The sequence below is a fragment of the Abramis brama genome (genome assembly GCF_963993115.1).
Source record: "Abramis brama genome assembly, chromosome: 4".
In the NCBI taxonomy this organism is placed as follows: Eukaryota; Metazoa; Chordata; class Actinopteri; order Cypriniformes; family Leuciscidae; genus Abramis; species Abramis brama.
This window is the reverse complement of record NC_139966.1, coordinates 36,585,568-36,598,020: the sequence shown is the minus strand read 5'-3', so window position 1 is coordinate 36,598,020 and position 12,453 is coordinate 36,585,568. Positions and strand designations below refer to the sequence as shown.

The 12,453-nt window shown below is 37.1% G+C and overlaps 1 protein-coding gene across 2 annotated transcripts in view; it reads left to right on the top strand.

The window, feature by feature from the left end:
• The window catches only part of tbc1d22a (TBC1 domain family, member 22a), a 157,255-nt gene that overhangs the window by 19,003 nt on the left and 125,799 nt on the right, over positions 1–12,453 (top strand). For both annotated transcript variants that reach the window (XM_084111350.1, XM_084111351.1), the window contains exon 5: positions 10,832–10,902. In XM_084111350.1, the coding sequence (XP_083967476.1) occupies positions 10,832–10,902 (71 nt within the window). The remainder of the gene's footprint in view (positions 1–10,831; positions 10,903–12,453) is intronic.

Below are 12,453 nucleotides of genomic sequence, written 5' to 3'. Positions count from 1 at the left end.
TTGCCCTCTGTCACTCCCAAACTATAGGTGACACCTGTGCCTCTGTGATACTATTTTCATATTACTGAGATTGGATGTAATCGTCTCTATATGATAATTAAGCTCTTTTAAGTGAAGGAACATTTTGATATATATATATTGGAGTTGAAGTGGTTTGGAACAGACCATAATTTCTTATAGGAGTTATTTACTATACACTGTAAAAAACAAAGTTGCTTCCTTAATCAACTTGGATGAAAATTGCTTAACTTATTTTGATGAGTTAAAACATATGTTGTCATAAATTATTGATCAAATAATTTTTTTACAGTGTAGACCTTTTTTTTTGGTGGTAGTGAATATATTGAGTTCCAGTCAAAGATTTCTTGATTGAACAGCTTATTTGAAGTTATATTGATTAGTTATATTGCATTTTTGAGATTTGCGTTTAACATTGTTTTATTTGAACAGCCATGCAACCTATTTTTTTAGGTCTCTAGTGGTTGAGAACCACTTTGTTAGAATATCTTACGCCCAACTTTAGTTCTTTCAGAGATATCTGAACTTGTGAATCAGATGCACTGGCCCGAAATCTGCTCCGAAGGCAAAGTTTGCACTTTTTTACAAACTTTATTTCTGTCCAGAAATGTGTCACCTGGCTTTGGCTGTACCTGGCTCATGACGCAATTCATATGAAAGAGAAAGAAAATTCATAATGCAATCAATGAAATACAACGGTGCAGTTATTCTAAGACCCCAGAGGAAGAATCTACTGTACGCTCTCCCCAGACACCTGAACTACATATCATCCTCAGCAGCCTGCGTTAATACAGTGAAGTATCTCTTTACCAGAGCTGCATTACTTTATGGCTCTGCCACGTGCTGCAGTGTCCTTTATATGACTTATCGCTGCCATTCAATCTACCTTACAAGTTTTAGTGTCAAACTAAACTTTTATAGCTCAGAATAAAGACAGTTCATGTTTATGAGAGGACCATTCTTTCAGGACTATAGGTGATAACGTCCCTTTAAGACAAGTCATTTCACTCGGCGGCCATCTTTGAAATGCCTCTCGTCTCGAGCATGCAAGTGCTCCTATCTTTTTGAATGGGTAAAGATCAAATTCTTCAAGACGCCAAGCTTACGATTAAATTTCATAATTGAAATCACCAATGAAATCTGACAACAACTGTCTTATAATTTTTTTTCTAAACTCTCGAATCATGACAGAAAATGTCATTTTACAGGCTGGATCAAGCTAATGTGCAGGTGCAGTGGAACCGCGCGTCTATTGGCTCTTATTTAAAAGGCGGGACTTTTTTCTGCATATTGAGCATTGTACTTTTCCCCATTCAAAACAATACGGGTGACGCGTCTTGTGTAATTCTATAGTCTTTGTTCTTTGTTCATATTTCGTGGCCACAACATACGCTATTGCCAAAAGTATTGGGACACCCCTCCAAATCATTGAATTCAAGTGTTCCAATCACTTCCATGGCTACAGTTGTCTCTGGACTCTAGAACAGTGGAGACATGTTCTCTGGAGTGACGAATCACGCTTCTCTGTCTGGCAATCCGATGGACGAGTCTGGGTTTGGCGGTTGCCAGGAGAACTGTACTTGCCAAGTGTAAAGTTTGGTGGAGGGGGATTATGGTGTGGGGTTGTTTTTCAGGGGTTGGGCTTGGGCCCTTAGTTCCAGTGAAAGGAACTCTTAATGCTTCAGCATACCAAGACATTTTGGACAATTTCATGCTTCCAACTTTGTGGGAACAGTTTGGGGATGACCCCTTCCTGATCCTCCATGACTGTACACCAATGCACAAAGCAAGGTCCATAAAGACATGGATGAGTGAGTTTGGTGTGGAGGATCTTGACTGGCCCGCACAGAGTCCTGACCTCAACCCGATAGAACACCTTCAGGATGAATTAGAGTGGAGACTGTGAGTCAGGCCGTCTCGTCCAACATCAGTGCCTGAGCTCACAAATGCGCTTCTAGAAGAAGGGTCAAAAATTCCCATAAACACACTCCTAAACCTTGTGGAAAGCCTTCCCAGAAGAGTGGAAGCTGTTATAGCTGCAAAGGGTGGGCCAACTCCACATTAAACCCAATATGGATTAAGAATAGGATGCCATTAAAGTTTATGTGCATGTAAAGCAAACGTCCCAAAACTTTTGGCAATATGTGTAACTAAGTGAACTGAATATATTCTGTTTTGGTCACCGTAATGAATAATTTGAATGCAATGTAAGTTGCTTTGGGTAAAAGTATCTGCCAAATGAATAAATGAGAATGACGCTATTAAAATATCTTGTATGCTTGTATTGTGACACAGGGAGCTTCTTCTACTGCCACTGTCTTGAGGGAACCTAATAGCCAAATATGAATACTGGGTTCTGTTTCTTTTTCACTCCTGATGATTAGCACTCCAGTGGGTTTGACTGAGAGCCCTCGTGTCCCCTGGCGAATGGAGCGTGTCATTAATTTTTCTCTCTGTCTCTATTGCTGTTTCCTTTGCTGTCTCTTAAATAAACTCTCAGATGAACCATTGAAGTCCTGAATGAAGTGGCATTATATGTTTTCTTATTAGTAGTTGTAGTGCTTCTTTGAGGGATTATAGAGTACATTCTGCCCGTGCCAGTCTATTCAGAGTTCTTGTGTTTGATTTAGTGTTTGAAGCACACAATAGACCACTAGACGACTGTTGTGCAGAGCCAACACAATGATGTACAGGCCTGGGAAGGCATTCTAATCTATAATGTGGTCTGGAGACATAGTGTTCTTTATAAAGAACATATAATGGACTGTGGTCGTGTAATAAGCATGCACTCGTACTGGAGAACATTTTAGAGGAATTCATACATATTCTGTCATCATTTTGCTCACAGTCATGTTGCTCCAATCCTTTTTTCAGTTGTTGAACGTCAAAGGAAATGCTTTGAAATACACATAAGTCATGTGGACTATTTTTATGATACTTTCATGATGTATTAACTTTCATTGTATGAACAAGAGCAGCTTGAATATTTAGCAAAACATCTTTTAGGTTTCCATGAATGAAAGTCATATGGGCATGAGGGTGAGGTTTTTTTATTTAATGACTTATGTATACATGTATTTATTTATGCTCTTATTTTACTTATTTATTTGTATTTTTTCTGTAAGGGTTGTTTGTGGAGGGATTGCCAACCATGGGTTAAAAAGGATAATAGATTTGTGGAAATGGCATGTATTCTTGAAAATGAGATGTGAAACGCTCAGTTATTTTTTTGTGAAATATGCTTGTTTATTTGCTCTCACCCACCTCATTTTCAGTATGAATATCTCATTATGTATGAGATGGAGAGGTTTAGCTCATTGATGTCGAATATGATTACAATATGAACTTTGCGTGTTGTGTTGGCAAAATTTAAACTGCAATAACAAGAGGAAAGCCATCTGTCAAGAAATCCGAATGACTCAAAATAATCATTTAGTTTTTTCAGAATATATCTTTATTGCTTCCTTGGCTTTTTTTGGTAGAGTTAACAAAGAAAGATGTGTTGTGGAAACAGCATTGGCACAGAAATAAAACAACCCTCGCACAAATTGAATAAAGAAAATGAAACGACTGCCTTCGAGTGGTTTGGCATGGATACTACTGTCCGCAGATGCAAACAGATACACACAACCGGCATACAAAATGGGGATTACATACAGTTCTTACGAAAACATCACGGTTATATTTCACACAAAAAAAAAGAACGTTTTTTTTTCCGCTGTATTTAGTGTTATGTTGTGCTTGTTAATTAATAGCATTTATTCTATTCAGACATTAGCAACAATAATAGTAATAATAATGATATATTTTTTTGGTTGTTGTTGCTAATTTTAGATACCATGGCACATGAACACTGTATGTACTGTAATATAATATAATATAATATAATATAATATAATATAATATTAATATAATATAATATAATATAATATAATATAATATAATATAATATAATATAATATAATATAATATAAATATAATGTAATGTATAATGTATAATATAACAATATAATATAAATATAATATAATGTAATGTATAATGTATAATATAACAATATAATATAACATGGTATAATGTAATGTATAATATAATATTATATATAATATAAATTAATATAATATAATGTAATACAAATGAATATAATATAAATTCAAGTTTCTTTTTTTTTTTTCTTTTTTTTTAGGATTGCATTAAGAATTTTGTTGAAAATGTACTTGCTTGATTAATGCAAATTTATTGTTATTTAAGCAACAGATTTGATCATGCTCTTTTTTTTTTCTGCCTTTTGATTCTTGGGTTAAATACGGCCCAGGCATATTTTATACGGGTTTCGTGAGACTCATTTAGCTGGCAGCCATAGATGACTTTTCAGGAGCAACTGTCCGGACGATCACAACCTCTTTTGAGGTCACCGTCTCCAGAGGGACAAAGACAGCAACAATGAGCTGATGAAATAGTGAACGTCTAATTCCTCTCCCTTCCTTTCTCCCCCCCCGTTGTGAGATTAATGCCACGTGGAGGAAATATAACAGATAGTTTAATTAAGTGCCAGGGCACAAGATTCATCGACTAATTTCTGCAGCTGACAGCGCAAATGAGGGTTCAAAGGTGCGAGCCGAGGAGACACCCTTGAGTGGCTCTGTGTTTAATGAATTGAGCGCTTTCCCGATAAAGTTCCCGCGTAAAGCAGCATGCACATTAAAGCTAGCCTTCAATGTGTCAGGACAACCTACCATCCTCATATACTACACCAGCATACCTGCCTGGAGAGAACACACACTCATAACTCCGTCCTTACGCTTTAGCTTCACAGGTATGTGCACTAGCACAGTGAAGACCGGCACAAATGCATTCGTTAGACTGGAAATGGTGTCTTTTATAATGATGTATAGTTTAATGAAGACTTTGGAATGACCTGTATTACTGCATGACTGACCCCTGTAAGACTGGAGAAACTGGAAGAGAAACTGAAAGAACTGGAAGAGAGGGCTATTCTCTGAGAAAACAAAGGACATTAACATTTGAACTCTCTTGCTATGTTACCATCCCCATTCAAGACAGTATCACATTTGAGTTGATCACCTCCCAATGTACACATCATTCCCTTCACCCATCCCTACCTGAATTCACCCATACATCTATATGGTTTAATATGAACAATTATCATATACAGTATTATACATGTCTGGTATCATTTGAAATGTCTCAGTGCGACTGGTACAAAGGTCTCATTCACACAGAAGTAAACCAAAAAGGTAATAAGGTGTGGACAGTAAGTCTGGGACAGTGATTAATGCAAATTCCCATTGTGAACTCATCTTTACATTTGAAAAGAGGTTTCTGCCTTGGTCTGAGTATTTAGGGAGATGCTGAAGAGGGTTCAGCGCGATTTGTAGTTCAAATCAGGCCGTGATGCGGAGTGTATGCAGGACTCTCAGCATCATGTATTTTCTAATTTCAGGTTCGCATAATGGGCCCTATCTTGCACCCAGCGCAATTGACTTTGTACACCGACGCATGTATCATTCCTATTTTGCACCCGCGCAAAGCGGACTTTTCCCTCCACAGATGCACGTCGGTTAACTAAGAAATACACTTGCGCTCCCCGGGGCGGTTCACGCCTCCTGCGTGTTCCGGCGCAAACGTTCCCTCATGCTATTTTAGAAAACAATTCCGCCACTGACCGAAAAAAAACAGTTTAAAGTCAGTGGCGCGTTGCACATGTTATTCATATGCTATTTTAAGGGCCATAATCAGTGCAACGCGCATACACTTTGATTCTCTCATCTACACACAGACGCAGCAGTTATCATTTTTGCAAATCATACATTATTATGATAGATAGATATATAGATAGATAGATAGATAGATAGATAGATAGATAGATAGACAGTTTATTATAAAAGCATACATCTAGCTTACACATTTACCCAAATTATCATACGCCTGTTTAACCAAAGTTAATTTGGGTGTGTTTCTCCATCCCCAACGTCCCTGACGAGAACGTCGGTCTCCTCGACTGTGAACCGCTCCTCGCGTGCGCCTGGCAAATCCGCCGTTATAATAGGAATCCGCTATAGAACAAGCGCGCCTGCTCTTAAAGGGAATGTGAGATGACGCTCTGATTGGTTTATTTCACGTTACGCCCAAACCACACCTATGAATAATGAAGCTACTTCAGACCAACCCATTTTAGATTTGCGAAGACCCGCCCACAAAGTTACTTGCGTTTTGCGCTTGATACTTGCGTTTCAGATCATTAAAATAGGGCCCCTTTTCTCTTTATTCCAGAGCATTTGATGTTTTGTATTTATTATCTTTGAACTGATTATGAAATTGGCATGATACATTTACCTGACATCATAAAATGTTACATTTGATTTTATTCTGACTGACTATCCCAAGTAGATTAAACGGATTCGTATGTTACCGCAAGTCTGCGTCAGATTAGTGACGACTAATATTTGGTACTAATTCAAGTGTACTTGGTTCGCAAAGACAAGAAGTGAATTTCCGTTTAGGACAGCAAAAATGCTGCTTGACCTATCTAAATTTGGGTGTGTCTTACCTCTGTTTTAATTTAATGTTACTTTAGATAAGTGTACGTGGGAAACCACAGCATGACCCATCCAAAGCTATTATAAGAGAAGTAAAGTTGGTCAGCTTATATCTGTAATAGTGGCCATACCTCTGCCTGAAGTAAAGGTGACTTTAAATTCAAGTGTATGCAAAACCATGCGGGCTATACCAAAGTAACTTTGATTGTGTAATGTGTATGTGACCATCTCAGTTATATAGCCAATTACCTCTGTTTAGTGAGATCCACGTTAAACAGAAGGCGTGAGGACCTCAGAGAGACTTAGCTTTCTAATACGAACAGGCAAAATATAAGTAAAGAGTTAAAAGGAATTATCAAACATTCGCTCACATTTAATGATGTTCGGATATCATTAAAACCTTTTTCATTTATGGAGTCAGATGAAATAATGAGGTAATACATATGAGAAAATGTATTTCATTTAATCTTGTTGTGTTGTGTAAAAGGAAAGACGGTAATGCGCAGAGACCTTCACCCGTTCTATCAGATACCGCCATTGGATAAAATCAGTTTCAGGGTTAATTCACACAAAAAACATCATTTGCTCACCTTCATGTTTTTCCAAGCCTGTAAGACTTCTTTTGAAGAATGTTCAGGCTGCTCTTTTCCCTGTTTTGCAAAAGTGAATGGAACAAAGAAGTTCCGTCCATCCATCCATCCATCCGTCCGTCCATCCTGTATTTCTTTCCATCCGTACATCCATACATCCGTTCATCCATCCGTACATCCTTCCATCCATACATCCGTTATCCGTTCTTGCATCAGTCCATCCATCTTTATTTCTTTCCATTCGTACGGCAGTCCATCCATCAACATTTACATTGTGATTTCATAATCATGATTTCTATTAATCTGCAGATCAAATAAAATAAAATAAAAGTCTGGGTGGTCTTGCAAAGAATGTAATGCAAAAAAATAATTTGGGTTAATAATTCACTCAACATTTCATTTTCAAATATTGCCATCAATAATAATGAATTGTGTGTAAATAACTAGCCTAGATCACGTCTGTTTTTACAGTCACTCAAATTTGCATGGCAGTCATAACAACACTATTCATTATTTATACTCTTCAGTCTTCATTTTGCTCTAACAAAGAAACTGCACAAGAAACATCCAGCTCTGATGTCAGAAAGTTTTTTTATTTTTTATTTTTTAGAATCATATAAAAACGCTTTCCCCAGAAGGCTCTTGTTGTATTCATGGCACATTTGGTCTGTTGTATCAATTTTTAAACCAACCTCTGATTTAAAATTCAGATTTATCTTTGATGTCAAATAAAATGCATGCACATTACACTGCAGCCTGTTGTCAAGGCTCTGAGAAATGACTAATCCAAGTTCAACACATTATGATCACAGCCATCAACCCTTGAAATATGCAATACAAATATGAAATGAGAAATATTTGCTATTAAAGTTCTTTTTCACTCTTTTAAGGCTCTGCAGGGACTCTTTGTCCATTTTAAAAGTCCAATTTACCTCACTGAGATTTATTCACATTAGCACTCTTGGGTTCACATATCCATACTTATGCAGTGCTTATTGAAAGCATTGGTTCGCCCATAGAATTCAAATGTTATAGGCTGAATCCTTTTTTGGAGGCTATCCACACTATTAAATATGTCAAATTATTGCGTCTTAAATCATTAGAAGTTGAAAAGAGTTTATCAGAGATGCCTTGATGACAGCTATTTACTGTTGAGAGCATATCAACAGATGTTTTAATTAAAAACTTGATTGTACTTTTTTCTAGCATGTTGTATACAGTATGTAGTGTACATTTTCTGTATTCATCCTTCTATTTGTGTTGCAAAAATTACTTTTTTAATTGGATTTGATTAGCCTGGCAAGACAGACCTACATCAAGATGTTAGGTCTGGCAACTCTCCATAGACACGGCTCAATCCGAGGGGCGGGATAAACGGCTGTCTTTCAAATTCTCTCTGCACGCAATAGGACAGCGCTTCAACCAACCAGAGCGTTTTCCCCACAGCGGAGCTAGTTGATAGATTCAACTTTTGAATCTGGCCGGCAAAACTACGAACACATCTTCCTTTTTTTAAGACTGACTTAAGTGCCGTTCTTTGCTCTTTTCTCAAAGAAAAACTTAACTCCAAGTCCTCCAGAGTCGCGGCCAAAGCCGATTCGAAAGACTGTTCACGAGCAGCGGCAGCCATTCTTTGTTTTCAAGTAGCAGGGAACCGTCGCAACTCTGTCGTCATTATGTTAAGCCCGCCCCGCCTACTCTATACACAACGTGATTGGCCTGACCCAATTTAGGTTTTTGCAGCTCGAAAGTCAATGGAGAGTTGCTAGACTACCCTGGCTGTAAAATACATTTTGCTGCCGCTAGGGTGCGTCTAGATTTCTAGGCTAGGATTTGATACAAAATAAAATTGAATGCAAAATTGCCATTTTTATTTCCAGGATGATAACTGGATGTCACTCGCTGAACTAAGCATGTGCCTCATTCAAGAAGAATGAGCAGAACAACTTTCAGACAAAGTCATTTATAAAAGTATCCCTGCGTAAATTGCCAGTTCAGTGTGACAATTTTTGTAAGAATGGTTTTAGAAAATTTACAGAGCAATTTTTTATGTTTGTTTTATGCATGAGGTGCTGAGAGGTCAATTTGACAATATAGTGTACTGGTGTTTGAAACTGTATTGTTGCATATAGTGTAAAGCTGCACGATTAATTGTTGAAAGATCACGATCTCGATTCAAACATCCACACAATCTCATTCCTAAATGACAATGATTCGCCTTTGTCTATTAAATCTTTGACAAAATCACACCGGGACATTCAAATCTGTGTTTGTGCTGCTGCTGACCCCGCGAGGGTATGGTTGTGTCTGTTACAAATATTCAAATTATCACAGTAGTACTGGGATAAAAAGTTTAAAACTTGCCATTAAAGTAGAGCAAGTCACCTTTTGAAATTAACTTTACGCTTCAAGTAAAGGTTGTATCAATTACATTCTTACACCGGTAGGTGGCGACAAGTGACTGTTCAAAAAATGATTTGTCATTGAATCATTCACATAACACATTTGTTCAAAAACTTCATCCAGGAATGAAACAAGTGGTGTTTGATTAAAACAAAAAAAACCAAAAAAAAAAAACATTTTAAATAGACTGCAATTAACATTTTGCAAGAACCTCTAGTAAATTACATGTTATTTTGTTTAGTTGTCTGCTCTATTTGAAACTCACAAAAAAAAAAAAAAATATGATTCTCAATTTATCCAAAATCATGCAGCTTTGAGTGTGTTGTTTATTTTTGGAGTAAACTGTAGGTGGTATTACTTTCTGAACAAAGCCCATGCTGTGTTTTTCATCAAATATTGCCCACAGTTCTTTACATTTATGGTTCTCTGTGTGAATGTAGGGAATGTACTGGTGTTTTATGAAGTCAACATGCAATTAAAATTGACCCTATTTTTCAAGTTGTTATTGTGCACAATTCATGGTTCATGTTATTATTAAAGTCCCTGTGGTGAAAATCAAGCTTTTAATGTTGTTTATATGTATAGTGGTGTTTTTAATATGCTTTAAGACAAACATGTGCAAATTCATAAGTCAACACCATTGCTGAATATTTTCTCCTTAAATCTGCAGTGAACCAAAGACAGTCTCAAAAACGCGGTTTGAAATCGCTGGTGTTTCTGACGTCACAAACTACCTTTTAACCTATCAGGTTAATGTGTGATCGTCAACCAGTGGATCTCTGAGCTGGTGTGAGTGAGTGGAGGCGGGTCTCAGTTGCATATTCATAGAACCGTGTATATGAAAAGCAAGGGTGTAGAGTTACATTCAAGCTATTTAAAAAAAAATCCAGAATTTTTTTTTTTTTATATATGTCATTTTGGTGATGAAAGGTGAGGTTTAAGGGATAAAATGATTGACTAAAGGGGGACTTAAAAATAAGAACAAGAACAACTGCAGAACTGCAATTTATTTAATTATGTCCAAAAAATCATGTAACTAATACTAATTACATAAAATACACAATGGTTATTGGTGGGTTTTTACTGCAAAGCAAAACAAAACAAAAAGGCTGCAAATATCACTGCATTTATTTGAGGAAACCTGCAGCATTTTGTCCTGCAGAATTTTGTTGGTATTGCTTAATAATTCAGTCTATTCACAAGGGATAAACTCATAGTGCTGTTCTGAGTTAGAGTCTAATAAAAATCTCTCCTGTCCGCAGATGAGCTTCGGAAGTTGAGCTGGTCTGGAATTCCGCGGCAGGTGCGCCCGATCACATGGAAGCTCCTCTCAGTAAGTAGAACGATCTCAGCGCACAGTGAAGTCCTGCATCAAATGGTCAAACTCATTAGAGAACTGCAGCGCACATCCATTACAAGATGAATCAAAGAATACATAATGCATTCTACATAAATACACATTTATAAGTAATTAGGCTTCCAACAAATGACTTCTAGGATGACATCCGCCTGGAAGCTCAAGAGGTCCAATCGACTGAAAACGAATGGTGCATTAAACTGTTTCAGTGGTCGAACAAAACCTGAATCTGTGAATGAGCAAAACCTACTTGTGCTAGGCCGACTCTTGGACCGCCTGAGCTGAATCCTTTACATAATCACTTGCTTCTTTTAAATCACGCATAAAGCTCTTTGGAAAGTTCTCTAATCATGCTGGGATATCATGAATCATGCTGGGTTTTTTTTTTCATGCCAGCTGGAGTGTCTGCTGCTCTTTCTTTCCTAACTTTATGTTAACCACAAACAGGAGTTTTCATATATATATATATATATATATATATATATATATATATATATATATATATATATATATATATATATATATATATATATATATGGAATATTAAACCATAAATGAAGTTAACACCAAGTAGAAACTTATTTTTCTGCACCTAACCTCAATAGATGTACCCGTGTGTTTCTCTTGGTAACTGAACATGTCCCTACTATACTTAATGGGAAATTTAATAATAACACTATAACAAAAATATAATAATAATGATACAACAATAAGTATTTCCTTTTGTTTTCCTTTAATTGGGATTTGAATTCTACATCCTTTGAATTCTACAGCCATTCTTAATGCAAGTATGCAAATGAAGATGTGAATGCTTGACCAATGCACTTCAAACATGTGGTCTCGTTGAACATACTTAAAGAAATAGTTCACCCAAAAATGAAATTTGTGTCATTAATTACTCACGCTCATGTCGTTCAAAACCCGTAAGACCTTCGTTCGTCTTCTGAAGATATTTTTGATGAAATCTGAAATCTTTCTAACCCCCATGTGTGTGCCATTTAAACTGCCATTTTTAACTCTTCTTACGTAAAAACAACCTTTTACTAGAGAGCTAAAATAGTGCATACTAACAAAACTTCTGATGTAATGTGTATGTGCCGTTTTCTGTTGTGCCGTTTTTTTCTTTCAATTGGATCTGTCCTGTATACCACACTGAAGATATTTTTGAATGCAGTCCAGCTGGAGAACTCGACTTTTCACTCGACGAGAAATCTCGTCCCGTTTTAGTCTCGCGAGATCTCGTCACACACCTAGGATTCGACCTTCAAATGGTTTACTACAAATGGGCATCTAGGAAGAGTCGTGGAGATAAATGTCACTCCACTCCTTTGCCTCTTATGCTGGTTGATGCTGTTTCGGATCTCTCTCGGAGCGGTGTGAGTAGGGACAGTTATATTGGAATTTGGATGGGCCAGCTGGTGAGAAATGTCCAGGTAAACCTCCCCTGGCCCAACCAGTGTCAACCAGCATGGAAGGCAGGCTCACATTCGCTAGTACGCCCGCTTCCCATGCCGGTCGACATTAATT